Here is a 14,101-nt window from a genome sequence, read left to right as displayed (position 1 = left end):
CTCAGTGATGGAGCGTCTCCTCTCGCTGCCCCTGCAGGTGATGGAGGGCAGGCTGGAGGTGCTGGAGGTGGAGGTGGAGAAGCTGGGGGAGCAGGTGGAGCAGGCGGTTCACACCTGGAGCCTGGAGGAGCTCCGCAGACCCTACACACACCTGAGCAGCCTGAACCAGCAGCTGCAGCACCGCGCCGCCCTCAGGTGACGAGACAACATCACAACACAACGCAACGACGACGCGGACGCAACTCCAACATCACATGCTGCGTGTGTGTGTGTGTGTGTGTGTGTGTGTGTGTGTGTGTGTGTGTGTGTGTGTGTGTGTCTCTCAGAGGTCAGAGGTTGACCGAGGTGCTTCATCTCCATGAGTTCAGTCGGGAGTCTTCAGAGCTTCAGGAATGGATGAACCAGCAGAGAGAGACGGCCGAGTCTCAGGACCTGGGAACTGACTACCAGCATGTCCAGGTGAGGGAGAGAGAGAGAGAGAGCACAGACTAGAGAGAGAGAGCACAGACTAGAGAGAGAGAGAGAGAGTACAGACTATAGAGAGAGATAGAGCACAGACTAGAGAGAGAGAGAGAGAGAGAGCACAGACTAGAGAGAGAGAGAGAGAGTACAGACTATAGAGAGAGAGAGAGCACAGACTAGAGAGAGAGAGAGAGAGTACAGACTATAGAGAGAGATAGAGCACAGACTAGAGAGAGAGCACAGACTAGAGAGAGAGAGAGCACAGACTAGAGAGAGAGAGAGAGCAGACTAGAGAGAGTGAGCAGACTAGAGAGAAAGAGAGCAGACTAGAGAGAGAGAGCACAGACTAGAGAGAGAGTGAGCAGACTAGAGAGAGAGAGCACAGACTAGACAGAGAGAGAGCACAGACTAGAGATAGAGAGAGCACAGACTAGAGAGAGAGAGAGAGTGAGCAGACTAGAGAGAAAGAGAGCAGACTAGAGAGAGAGAGCACAGACTAGAGAGAGAGTGAGCAGACTAGAGAGAGAGAGACAGCAGACTAGAGAGAGAGAGAGCACAGACTAAGTTGATGAATTTCTGTTGTGAAAATGTGGAGTGCCTTAAAAGTGTGTGTGTGTGTGTGTGTGTGTGTGTGTGTGTGTGTGTGTGTGTGTGTGTGTGTGTGTGTGTGTGTGTGTGTGTGTGTGTGTGTTGCAGCTGCTGCGGGGGAGGTTCGAGGGTTTCCTGAAGCAGCTGGCGGTCGGAGAGGAGCGTCTCCACGGCTGCAAGGACGTCGGCACTCGACTGATCCGCAGCAAAACAACTCAGAGCTCCACAGTCAGAGAGACTCTGCAGCAGCTCAGGTTCATTGGGGGCGTGTCCACACCAGAACGCCGGTTCACTTAAACGAGCGGTTTTTTGGCCGATCATCCACACGAGGCGGCGTTTTGAAAGGGTGACGACGGTTTGTTTGAACTCGGGTCCCAGAGTCGGGCAATTCTAAAAGCCCGGCTCGGCTGTGAGGTGTGGACGGCAAAGACCGTCATCTGTGAAAAAAGATGACGTAATCACCCCCTCTTCCGCTCGGCGCGGTCCGCGATGTCACCAATAACCACAGCAATCGCGAATAACATGCTGCAGGTGGCGCTGCAGAAGCTACTGACGCTAGCAGGAGGAGGAGCAGGAGCATAGATCTATAGAACTACAAGTCTATGAGCAAGTTTGTACTTCTTAATGTCTATGGGCTCCATGACTTCTTCTGTGTTTTTGTTATGTTTGGTGAGTCACAGCGCCCCTAAAGGCCTGGCATATGTACTACATGCCCTGAGGCCTCGTGTTGAGCCGTGGTCATAGTGACGTGTGGATCGAATTATATTTGAGAACCTTCGGGGGGGAGAAAAGAGATGGTTTTGGCTCGTGTGGACATACCCTAAGTTTCATTAAAGTAACTCTACTACTTTTACAAGAAGTAACTTTTTACTGTTATCAACCAGTCTGATTCAACGGAGTGGTCAACCCGGCGGGGTTGCTGTCAAAACGTTATATAAATAATGCAAATGTCCAATGACTTCACGATGTGTGTGTGTGTGTGTGTGTGTGTGTGTGTGTGTGTGTGCAGTGCATGCTGGGAGGATCTGAATGCTGCCGCCAGCGAGCGTCAGGATCAGCTGCAGCGAGCTGAGGAGAGTCATCGCTTCTACCGAGAGCTGAGCGACGCCCTCAGTCTGATCCAGGTATCCGTCCGTCCTCGGTACAATCGTACGTTTCATTAATGCCGCGTCACTCTGAGGCGGAGCTGCAGACCTGAGTCTGCTGCCGATCCATCCCCGCCAGGAGCGACAGAAGAGCATTCCTGATAACGTGGCGAAGGACCTGCGAGGCGTGATCTCACAGCTGAGGAAACACGAGGCTCTGCTCCACGAGCTGGCCACCACAGAGCAGCAGGTCGTCACCCGCACTCACATCTTGGGTCTTGATTTTCTGCACACATTCAACTCTTTAAGTTAACGTGAAACTTGCATCTTCCTCCTCCTCTTCCTCCTCTACAGCTGCAGGAGCAGCTGGACGGCGTGGACTCCATGTTGAACCTGTGCACGCCGCAGCTGAGGCTCCGCCTGCAGGAGCTGCGGCAGGAGGTGGTGGAACGGTGGGAGGAGCTGCGGCTCCTCACCGAGCGCAGGGAGGTGGAGCTTAAGTTGGCGTGCCAGCGGTACCAGTTCTCCAACATGGTGAGGACGGAGAGACACTCACGTCTGAAGGACGTTTGAATTACCGACATGATGGACACGCCTGTTCCTGTTCCAGGCGCAGGACTTCCTGCTGTGGTGCAGCCAGATGATGGCGGCGATGGCGGCCGAGGAGAGCATCAGCGATGTGGCGACGGCCGACCTGCAGCTGGCTCAGCACCAGCAGCTGTGGGCGGAGCTTGAGGCCCGGCAGGAGACCTGGCAGCGGGCTGTGGAGCAGGGGGAGGAGCTCCAGCGGAAGCTGGACAGGAGCAGCAGCAGGGAGGTGAGGGAGGATTTCTACCTCGCCGACATGAAGCTGTCCTTCGCGGAGCCTTTCAAACCAGCGTGAGCTCGTTTCTGCCGCGTCCCTGTTTCCTCGACCAGGTGACGGAGAAGCTGGAGGCTCTGCTGGCCAGCAGAAACAAGCTGGAGGAGGAGTGGAAGAGGAAGCAGCGCTGGTTAGAAACCGTCCACCTGGAGCAGATCTTCTACAGAGACGTCAGCAGCGTGGACAAGACGTCCAGCTCTCAGGAGGTACCAGCCACACCTGAAGCTCGGGTTTCAGCGGGATGAGGTTTGGAGTGAAACACGCTCTGACTCTCTGGTCGTCTGCAGGTCCTGTTGCAGAGCAGCACTCTGGGAAACACGGTGGACGAGACGGAAGGTCTGATCAAACGTCACGAAGCCTTCGAGAAGCTGCTGAGCTCGCAGGAGGAGAAGGTCTGCTCCCCCCTGGTCTCATCTTCTTCTCACATGCTGCGGCTGCTTTAAACCTTCTCATTCCCCTCCTGTCGGTCCAGCTGACGTCTGTGAAGGAGCTCGCCGAGCGTCTGAACAAACAGCTGACGCCAGAGAAGAGTGGGCGGGTCCAAACCAGACTCCGAGCCCTCCTCCAGAGACGCGACAGGATCCGAGAGCTGTCCGTCAAACGCAGGGAGGAGCTGGAGCTCTCCAGGATGCTGTGCATCTTCAACAGGGACGTGGATGAGGTAAGGACCCAGCTGACCAATCAGAGGCTGCGATTATCTGGGGTTCAAACCTTGTATGTGTCTGTGGCGCCCGTCAGGCGGAGCAGTGGGTCTCTGAGCGGATGCAGAAGATGTCGGAGGACGGCAAAGCCGACTTGAGTGACCTGCAGATGAAGATGAAGCTGCTGCAGAAGCATCAAGTGTTCGAGGCGGAAATCCTTTCCCACAGTCAGATCATCAGGGCTGTGCTGCAGGTGCCAAACACACACACACACACACACACACACACACACACACACACACACACACACACACACACACACACACACACACACACACACACACACACACACACACACTGACTGAAGTACCACAGTGAGATAATCTCAATCTAGTTTGTTGTAAACAGTCGATTTTAACTGCAGGATCTAGGGAAAATGATCTGTGACATTTATAACATGTTTAACTTTGCTGTTCCAAGTTTAGCAGAGCAGCAGCAGAGTAGAGGCGCATATCAGGTTTAGCAGAGCAGTAGCAGCGAGTTTAGCTTGACGTTAGCAACCAGATTAGTTATTCATTAGGAGATTTAGCAGAACATCAGCAACAGGTTTAGCAGAGCAGCAGCAGAGTAGAGGCGCATATCAGGTTTAGCAGAGCAGTAGCAGCGAGTTTAGCTTGACGTTAGCAACCAGATTAGTTATTCATTAGGAGATTTAGCAGAACATCAGCAACAGGTTTAGCAGAGCAGCAGCAGGTTTAGCAGAACATCAGCAGGAGGTTTAGCAGAGCAGCAGCAGGTTTAGCAGAGGAGCAGCAGCAGCAGGTTTAGCAGAGCAGCAGCAACAGCAGGTTTAGCAGAGGAGCAGCAGCAGCAGGTTTAGCAGAGCAGCAGCAGGTTTAGCAGAGCAGCAGCAGCAGGTGGAGCAGGGCAGCAGCGGGCTCGAGAGATGTGAGGATGTTGGGTTGGATGAGGGTTTTCCAGTGGAGACATGACGGTTCCAGACAGGAAGTGACTCCAGCGGGTCTCCAGACCTCAGTGTCGTGTCCACGTGTCCCTCAGGCCGGGGCCCAGCTGGTCTCCCTGCACCTCCCTCCGTCCAAGGAGGTGAAGAGGAGCGCAGCCTCTCTGGAGCTCCACTGGGAGGAGCTGAAGAAGGCCTTGGCCACCAGAGGGAAAGCTCTGGAAGATAACCGGGATTTCCTGGAGTTCCTGCAGAAGGTGGAGGAGGTTGAGGCCTGGATCAGACACAAGGTATGGGACGGACTTACGGGACGGAGCGGGGTCCCAGTCTCAGAACTGGGGGGGAACTCAGGTGTTCTCCGTGTTTCAGGAGGTGATGATCAACGTCGGTGACGTTGGAAAAGACTACGAACACGGAGTCCAGCTGCTGAAGAAGCTCAGCGAGTTCAGAGGAAGTGGAGCCGGGGTGAGACCAGTTCCTGTAGTGACGCCGTCTGTTATCCGATCCGGTCATTCAGTGGTTCACTTCTACTGGAGTATCAGTGTCGGCTGGCCAGTAGAGGGCGCCACGGCACCGTTTCCTCCCGGGAACAAGAACAAGAGATTTATTTTTTTATTTTTTTTCATAAAATACATTAATAAACTGTAATAATGTTGAAATGTGTTTATGCCAACAAACTAACAATGTGCCCTGAACTTTATTCACTTAATTTTCTACAGATAATCAGACTCAACTTTCTCCATCATAGTTATTTTTAAATGCACACAATTGGAAATGTGTTCAGGTTTGTTAATGTTTATAAATGTTTAGATATGATCATAGTTATTAATGACTGAAAATCTAAGAGCTTAAAAAAAAAAAAAAGTTTATTTTGCAATTCTTTTTTTTGAGGTTTCTTTCAAAGAATTCTAAAATGCTTTGAAAGATGGTTTGATGTGTTGTTTGAAAATATACATGATATTCCTTTTGCTTTCCCTAAACTCAGACTAACTGTCATTTCAAGTAAACCCGCCCAAAAACCCATTCATTTTATCAAAGTAGGTTAATAAAAGAGTTACTAAGTGCTCTCTGTTCACTAGCTGTTTAAAAGAACTCTAATGTTTCACCACTAGGGGGCTCCCTACTCACTAGCTGTTTAAAGGAACTATAACGTTTCACCACTAGGGGGCCTCTCTCAATCTAAAAAAGGCCAGATTGTTGTAATGTGGTTTATAAACGCACCGAGTTCAAATGAAGTTAACATTGGCTGAAATGGAATAATAATTCTTATGTGTTGGATGTGCAGGTGGTGACGGTGGACGACGCTCACATCACCGCCATCAACAAGCTGGCGGCTCGTCTGGAGGAGCGCCAGAGCGCCGAGGAGCTGCGGACGGTCCGGCGGCGGAGGCAGCAGCTCAACGACAGGTAAACCCCCACCCGAGCCCACCTCCACCTGCTTCCCGTCCCTCCGCTGAAGCTCCGGTCTCCCGCAGGTGGAGCCGGTTTCACGGGGACCTCAGCAGCTACAAGAGGAAGCTGCAGGGGGCGCTGGTGGTCCACGGCCTCATCCGGGAGCTGGAGGAGGTTCGGGATCGAGCCAACGAGAAGGTTTGTGCGCCGATCCTTCCCTCAGGCGTGGGAGAGGTGATCGTGACGAGGTTCCTCTCGTTGGTCAGATGCTGCTGCTGCAGGATCAGGACTGCGGCTCCGACGTGGACGGCGTGGAGAACCTGATGGCACGCCACGAGAAGACGGAGAGAGAGGCGGGGCTTATCCAGGAGAGGGCACAGGTCAGTAGGTCTAGGTCAGGTCTGTAGTCTGAACCTGCTGAAAATAATCGTTTTTTATGAAGTCAGTCGAAATGTTTGGCAGAATGAAAAAATAAATCCAAAGAAACACAGATTAAATGCAAAACCTCAGTAACAGTTCAGTGTGTGTGTGTGTGTGTGTGTGTGTGTGTGTGTGTGTGTGTGTGTGTGTGTGTGTGTGTGTGTGTGTGTGTGGGGTCGTGGTCTCTGCAGTGTCTGGAGAGCGACGTCTGCGACCACGTGAAGGCTCGCTCGGTGATGAGCGACAAGCTGAAGGGCAAACAGAAGGAGGTGCAGAAGGCTCTGGAGACTCTGGACAAAGAGATCAAAAACAGGTGCTGGTCTCGTCTTCTTCTGGTCTCGTCTTCTTCTGGTCTCGTCCTCTTCTGGTCTCGTCTTCTTCTGGTCTCGTCCTCTTCTGGTCTCGTCCTCTTCTGGTCTCGTCCTCTTCTGGTCTCGTCTTCTTCTGGTCTCGTCCTCTTCTGGTCTCGTCCTCTTCTGGTCTCGTCTTCTTCTGGTCTCGTCCTCTTCTGGTCTCGTCCTCTTCTGGTCTCGTCTTCTTCTGGTCTCGTCCTCTGGTTCACCTCACGACGTGTAGAAATGTCATTTTTGTGTAAAAGTTCGATATGAAAATGATAAAAGCGGGAAATTGTGTTTTTGTTTTTTTCACAGGAAGGAGCAGCTGCAGGAGGCGCACCAGCTGCAGCTCTTTAAGGCAAACCAGCGCCTCCTGCTGGAGTGGAGCCTCAAACAGAGCGCTGAGATGGCGGCGAAAGGACTCCCGAAGAGCAGCGGCGAGGCGGAGCGGCTGCTGGCGGAGCACCAGGACTGGAAGGTGAAGGCAGGAGGGTCTGAGGTTCTACCGCCACGGTCCGAGTCCAGCTCACGTCACGCTGTGTGTGTGTGTGTGTGTGTGTGTGTGTGTGTGTGTGTGTGTGTGTGTGTAGACGGAGATCGACGCCCGCGCTGAGCGCACGGACTCGGTGCGGGACTTCGGCCTGGGTCTGATCCGGTCCGGTCACAGCTCCAAGGCTCAGATCCAGGAGGCTCTGAAGCAGCTGGCGGAGGCCAAAGAGGGACTGGACGGGTCCTGGAGGCTCCGGCTCAGCGTGCTGGACCAGGCCCGCATGCTGCAGGTGAGCTCAGGACCGCGGCCAGGGAACACGCCCCCTCGGCCTCTCAGATTGCTTTTCCACGAGCTCCAACTCAGCCTGACTCTTCTGGCCTCTACTCACCTCTACCGGCCTCTACTGGCCTCTACTCGCCTCTACTCACCTCTACTGGCCTCTACTCACCTCTACTGACCTCTACTGGCCTCTACTCACCTCTACTCGCCTCTACTCACCTCTACTGACCTCTACTCACCTCTACTCGCCTCTACTGGCCTCTACTCACCTCTACTGGCCTCTACTCACCTCTACCGGCCTCTACTCACCTCTACTCGCCTCTACTCACCTCTACTGACCTCTACTCACCTCTACTCGCCTCTACTCACCTCTACTGACCTCTACTCACCTCTACTCGCCTCTACCGGCCTCTACTCACCTCTACTGACCTCTACTGGCCTCTACTCGCCTCTACTCACCTCTACTGGCCTCTACTCACCTCTACTGAACTCTACTGGCCTCTACTCACCTCTACTCGCCTCTACTCACCTCTACTGACCTCTACTCACCTCTACTCGCCTCTACTGGCCTCTACTCACCTCTACTGGCCTCTACTCACCTCTACCGGCCTCTACTCACCTCTACTGACCTCTACTGGCCTCTACTCACCTCTACCGGCCTCTACTCACCTCTACTGACCTCTACTGGCCTCTACTCACCTCTACTGACCTCTACTGGCCTCTACTCACCTCTACCGGCCTCTACTCACCTCTACTGACCTCTACTCACCTCTACTGGCCTCTACTCACCTCTACTGACCTCTACTGGCCTCTACTCACCTCTACTCACCTCTACTCACCTCTACTGGCCTCTACTTACCTCTACTCACCTCTACTGGCCTCTACTCACCTCTACTGGCCTCTACTGGCCTCTACTCACCTCTACTCCACTCGTCTCGGTCGTTATCCATCATAATATAGTACCAAATGCGGTGTTGGCGGAGTCATCTGACTTTTCCCCCGTCGTGCAGAACTAATCCCCTGATATGATGCGGAGTGAACATGCATTAGATATCAGCTCCAAAAATAAATTAAATACTATATATTTATATATATTTATTAATGATATTACAAAATGCGGATCGTTACGATGGTGCTTCACTGTCCGGTGTTTCAGTTTCACTGGTGCCCCTGTTAACTGGTGACTTCTGCCACCAGCCGTTAGCAGCAGCTGACGTTAAAATAATGCAGACAAACGCTGCGATTCTTTAAACTTTAATAGAAATGTGGTTAAACGGCGTTCTCCACCTACGGGTTTCTGTCTGGTTTTTAACATTTGCTGTTAAAAGGAGAATGCTGGAGGAAGAAGATCACCAGTTAACAGGGGAACCAGTTAATCCAAAACACGGAGACCTCAGTCGAGCTCCCGAATCCTCTGGTCGCCACCAAACCATAAACGTCTGCGCCTCGCTGCTCCACGGGTTTATTTCTGTACTTTTATCTTTGTTTGTGAGCGTTCTGCTTGTGACGTCTCTGGTCTCCGTCCGGCAGGTCTTCCTGTCCTCAGTGGAACAAAATGAGAGCTGGATCAGCAAGAGTGAGGCTCTGCTGTCCAACCAGGACCTCGGGGTAAATCTGTCCGCTCCAGCTAGAACCCCGTCCTCAACGAGACGTCTGGTCTGACCTGTCCTCTGCGTGTCTCCAGAGTTCGGTGTCGGAGGTCCAGGCTCTGCAGAGGAAGCAGCTACAGTTCCAGGAGGCCCTGGAGGCTCAGGGGGTCCAGGTGGAGCAGGTGGACAAGCTGGGACACAAGATGATCCAGGAGAAGCACTACGACTCCGACACTGTCAGAACCAAGAGCAGAGCGCTGTCCGCCAGGTGAGTACAACACACACACACACACACACACACACACACACACACACACACACACACACACACACACACACACACACACACACACACACACACACACACACATTTTTAATGTTGAAAACTTATTCAGGTTTTTTTTTTTTTAAATGTATCAAATGTAAATTCCGTCGTCGCTGCACCGAAGCAAATTAAAAGTCCTTGATTATGCAAAATTTACTTTGTAATATTCTTCTAGCAGTAATATGCGTCCTTATAGCCCGTGTACGAGGACCCAGAGGAACAGGTCCTCAGCGAATCGGAGATTCTCCCTTCATGACATCACCTGGGGAAATGACCACTCCCTCTGGTGGTCGATCCTCGTTTTGACCCTCCCACAGGTAGAGGAGCTCTGCCCTCTAAGATTTCAAGCTCATCGCAAACACAACCGGAAAACAGACACACAGTCGGCGTGGACAGACACAGCTCATTAGCATTTAAAGGTACAGAAACAGAAACGGCCTGTTCTCAGTGGAGCTCACCAGAGGGACTTTCAGACTGAATGACATTCAGGACCAAGGCTGGATTTGAGGAAATACACATGGAATACAATGTTGTTGTACCTCCGACACCGATGTGAAACTGCTGAGGAATTTTATAATATGGAACCTTTAACATCACGTGGACACAGTGAGAGAGTTTGAAAGAAAATATTGTGGTGTGTCTGTGTGTGTGTGTGTGTGTGTGTGTGTGTGTGTGTGTGTGTGTGTGTGTGTGTGTGTGTGTGTGTGTGTGTGTGTGTGTGTGTGTGTGTGTGTGTGTGTGTGTGTGTGTGTGTGTGTGTGTGTGTGTGTGTGTGTGTGTGTGTGTGTGTGTAGGTGGACTCAGCTGCAGCAGCAGAGTCGTTCTCGTCTCAGATCTCTGGATGAATCTCTGCAGCTTCATCAGTTTCTATCCAGCAGCTTCCAGGTAAAACGTCAGGAACTCGCCGTCTCCCGCCTGCTACCGCTCAGGCGTGTGTGTGTGTGTGTGTGTGTGTGTGTGTGTGTGTGTGTGTATGTGTGTTCCAGGTGTGTGTGTGGCTGAACGAGCGTAACGCCGTGGCGTTGGATGAGAACTGGAGGGAACCAACCAACCTTCAGGCCAAACTGCTGAAGCATCAGAGCTTCGAGGCCGAGATCCTGGCCAGCCGCTACCGACTGGACGCTCTCAGCAAGGTGAACGCGCTCTGCTTCCCCCTGCTGGCTCGGACCGGGACTTCACACACTCATTTTGAGTGATTAAGTTCAAGTCAAGTGAAGTTTTTTATTCGTCACACACAACAATTATACACATTATGATGTGTAGTGAAATGTTTAAGTACATGTTCTGTACCGAAACAACAGTTTTTATGTGACGGAAATATAGAAATAAAAATCTAGAACACACATAATGAAAATAGCACACTATATGACATTAATAATAACAATAATAAAGAAAAGTAGGTCACAGGAACAATAAAAGATAAATAGATATATATGGGTAGACTAGTGTTGAATAGTGCAAATAAACATGATATACAAGGCAATCTTCTGGGTCTATTTTTCTCGGTTCAGCATTGGAACAGCCTGAGGGAAGAAGCTTCTCTTCTCCCTCTCTGTGTTGTGCTGTACAGTAAAAGTAACACGTTTAACAGTGCTTTGTTATTATTATTATAATAAAGTTGAGTAGCTGTACAAAGTTCATCTGTGTAAATATTGGAGGTTTAGGTTGATACTTAATGAGTCATTAGACGACTTGAGCACTTACATCTCAGAGTGTGTTTCTTTGACTCAAAATGACACTTAATTACAGCTTGGTGTGTGTGTGTGTGTGTGTGTGTGTGTGTGTGTGTGTGTGTGTGTGTAGGAGGCGGAGAAGCTGCTGTCGGCGTGTCGGGCGGCTGAATCGAAGGTCCGGCCTCGTCTCAGAGAGCTGACGGACAGCTGGGACGCTCTGATCCACAACTGCAAGGAGAAGAAAACCAGACTGCAGGAGGCCTACCAGGTACACACAGCTGAAGCCCAGCCTGCACGCAGAGGGCCCGAGTCACTGAGGTCACCAGCAGAGACTTTCATCAATAAATTGCACTCCCTTCGCAATGCGGGAAATCGTCAGTCGCAAAGTCAAAGTTTGAAGTGCAACAGAAAAATGTCATTTGCCGCAGTAACGGCAGCACCGCTGCGTGTGTGTGCAGGCGCTGCAGTTCCAGCGCTCCCTGGACGAGGTGCAGCACAGCGTGAGCTCCGTGGAGAAGGAGCTGACCAACGAGGACTGTGGCAGCGACCTGCCGTCCGTTAACCGGCTGCTGAAGTCCCGGCAGGGTCTGGAAGAGGAGGTGGACGGACACAGAGACCGCATCCAGGTGAAATATGACTGTATGTAGAAGGTCAGTGTTTCTCCCAGCAGTCTAAACCTGCAGCAGCTCCGCTAGACGATGCAGTGGTGAGATGGAACAGGACGAGAACAGTTTGCTCAGCGATGAGGACAGTAGCTCTGCGGCTCAGTGTGGTTCTTTATTGTGTTTTGTCAACCAGGCTCTGATGGAGACCGCCCAGACTCTTCACTCTCAGGGAAACTTCCTGGCCCAGGAGATCCAGACCAGAGTGTCTCAGACCGTCGACAGGTGACAGGAAGTCTGCTCCGTGGCAGCTTATATATATCTCTCATACGAACTCCACTCCTGGCTTTCTTGACGATGGACACCCCTGGTTCAAGGTTTTCTTTTTGGACAGGTACAACGGCCTGTCGGAGCCGCTGCAGCGGCGTCGGGAGCTGCTGGAGGCCTGGCAGCTGCTCTTTCAGTTCTACCGAGACGTGGAGGAGGAGGAGGGCTGGATCACACACAGGCTGCCCTCCGTCTCCGCTAAAGACTGCGGCAGCTCTCTGAGCGGCACCCAGCAGCTGCTGCACAAACACCAGGTGACCTCAGAGCCTCCAACACGTTCCACACCTCCAGGATTGGAGCGTCCTCTGGGCCAGTTTTGGCCCACAGGCCTTATGTCGGACATCCTTGGCTATGAAACGACCTCCTCCAGCCTCCTAAATACATACAGAAATGTGATTCCATGTCAGACTTTTCAGTTGAAATACCAAATAAGATGTTGAACTCACCGTGGGTGATTTCAGGCTCTGGTGCAGGAGATCTCGGCTCGCGCCCCATTGGTCCAGGCGGTGCAGGAGGCGGGACAAAGTCTGGTAACGACCACTCAGCTTCTACACTCAACTATGCAGTTTTTCAGTTTACATATCAGAAATATGTTTGATTAACATGAGCGTATTGAGTTTCTTGTTGTTAAATGGTTCATTCTAATACATGTTGTTCAGATAATATGAATAAATGGGATTCAATCTACTTAATGAGAATAGATGAAAATGTGTGACATGATTAAATTACATTAACTCAGCAAATTATTTTTGTGTTTGTGGAAATGACTGAGAATTATTTTTGTCCAGTGTATCTTTGTGTTGTTGGTGAGAATAGGGGGCGTGGCCATCATGGCTGCCATGTGTTTCAGGTGCGCGGGCGACACTTTGCGTCTCACGACATCAGAGAGCGTCTGAAGGAGCTGAAGCGCCTCAACGAGGAGCTGCTGGAGGAGGCGCAGAGGAAGGGCAGGCTCCTGCAGGAGGCGCTCAGCATCCACACCTTCATCACCGAGGTAACGAGCACACACACCACAGCTGACCGCGTCGTGCCCGGAGATGGCGCTCAGCTGTGTGTGTGTGTGTGTGTGTGTGTGTGTGTGTGTGTGTGTGTGTGTGTGTGTGTGTGTGTGTGTCTGCAGGTGTCGGAGCTACAGCAGTGGATGGAGGAACAGTGTGTTGGTTTGGAGTCTCAGGACACCGGGAGGAGCGAGGAGGTGACGGAGGCCCTGCTGAGGAGGTTGGACTCGTTGGACGTGGAGGTGGACAACCAGAGGAGCAGGATGGAGCGTCTGCAGGAGAGCGGAGCGTCGCTACAGCACCTGCAGCATCCAGACAGGTGCAGCGACGTCCACTCAGGTGTTTCTGCCTTAAAACTCAGTCATAAACCGTGTGTGTGTGTGTGTGTGTGTGTGTGTGTGTGTGTGTGTGTGTGTGTGTGTGTGTGTGTGTGTGTGTGTGTGTGTGTGTGTGTGTGTGTGTGTGTGTGTGTGTGTGTGTGTGTGTGTGTGTGTGTGTGTGTGTGTGTCAGCCGTCTGGTTGGAGTTTCCCTCCCGGCCCTCCTGGAAGGATTTGATTCCCTCCTCGCCCTCTCAGCGGCTCGCCGTGTTGCACTTGAAGACAAGCTCCGCCTCTTTGTGTTTGAGAGGGAAGCCAAAGAACTACAAACATGGCTGCTGTCTAAGAAGGCGCTGGCGGAGTCTGAGGACTGCGGGCAGGATCTGGAGGATGTGGAGGTGAACTCACTCAGACTTATTGAATCAGCTGAACAGATTGGAGATTCACCTTCTGGAGTCTTTCTTGCTTCTCTAGAGTAAAAAGTGTCTGAAGAGGATCCAGTGTGTTTAGTGAACAGCTGTCCTCCTCCACCTGCAGGTCCTCCAGAAGAAGCTGGAGGCTCTGGAGTTGGAGGTGTCTGGTCTGGGTCGCAGCCGCCTGACGTCGGTGCAGCAGCTGGCTGGAGGTCTGCAGCAGGACAGAGACGCTCGGAGGACCGACGAGTCTCTGAGTCGCCTGTGGGAGCAGCTGGAGGCCAGCATGAGGACGAGACAGCAGGTACCGGCCGGACGGAGGAGCCATGGAGACATTCCCA

The 14,101-nt window shown here is 52.0% G+C and overlaps 1 protein-coding gene across 1 annotated transcript in view; it reads left to right on the top strand.

The window, feature by feature from the left end:
* sptbn5 (spectrin, beta, non-erythrocytic 5) overlaps positions 1–14,101 on the top strand; it is a gene marked incomplete at its 5' end in the record, with an annotated part of 37,444 nt that overhangs the window by 15,761 nt on the left and 7,582 nt on the right. Inside the window, 32 exons of the mRNA XM_080479810.1 lie at positions 38–195; positions 327–459; positions 1,159–1,304; positions 2,060–2,174; positions 2,275–2,385; positions 2,490–2,669; positions 2,746–2,952; positions 3,054–3,203; positions 3,285–3,389; positions 3,470–3,658; positions 3,736–3,891; positions 4,698–4,889; positions 4,969–5,064; positions 5,885–6,006; positions 6,075–6,189; positions 6,258–6,371; positions 6,603–6,724; positions 7,062–7,224; positions 7,337–7,525; positions 9,046–9,123; positions 9,200–9,372; positions 10,224–10,314; positions 10,416–10,562; positions 11,233–11,370; positions 11,561–11,728; positions 11,901–11,989; positions 12,099–12,285; positions 12,493–12,561; positions 12,882–13,025; positions 13,152–13,348; positions 13,541–13,745; positions 13,885–14,064. Coding sequence (XP_080335936.1) covers positions 38–195; positions 327–459; positions 1,159–1,304; positions 2,060–2,174; positions 2,275–2,385; positions 2,490–2,669; positions 2,746–2,952; positions 3,054–3,203; positions 3,285–3,389; positions 3,470–3,658; positions 3,736–3,891; positions 4,698–4,889; positions 4,969–5,064; positions 5,885–6,006; positions 6,075–6,189; positions 6,258–6,371; positions 6,603–6,724; positions 7,062–7,224; positions 7,337–7,525; positions 9,046–9,123; positions 9,200–9,372; positions 10,224–10,314; positions 10,416–10,562; positions 11,233–11,370; positions 11,561–11,728; positions 11,901–11,989; positions 12,099–12,285; positions 12,493–12,561; positions 12,882–13,025; positions 13,152–13,348; positions 13,541–13,745; positions 13,885–14,064 — 4,629 coding nt within the window. The remainder of the gene's footprint in view (positions 1–37; positions 196–326; positions 460–1,158; positions 1,305–2,059; positions 2,175–2,274; positions 2,386–2,489; positions 2,670–2,745; positions 2,953–3,053; positions 3,204–3,284; positions 3,390–3,469; positions 3,659–3,735; positions 3,892–4,697; positions 4,890–4,968; positions 5,065–5,884; positions 6,007–6,074; positions 6,190–6,257; positions 6,372–6,602; positions 6,725–7,061; positions 7,225–7,336; positions 7,526–9,045; positions 9,124–9,199; positions 9,373–10,223; positions 10,315–10,415; positions 10,563–11,232; positions 11,371–11,560; positions 11,729–11,900; positions 11,990–12,098; positions 12,286–12,492; positions 12,562–12,881; positions 13,026–13,151; positions 13,349–13,540; positions 13,746–13,884; positions 14,065–14,101) is intronic.

Source organism: Lipophrys pholis (assembly GCF_963383615.2).
Source record: "Lipophrys pholis genome assembly, chromosome: 14".
Classification (NCBI taxonomy): Eukaryota; Metazoa; Chordata; class Actinopteri; order Blenniiformes; family Blenniidae; genus Lipophrys; species Lipophrys pholis.
This window is presented reverse-complemented; position numbering and strand designations above follow the sequence as displayed.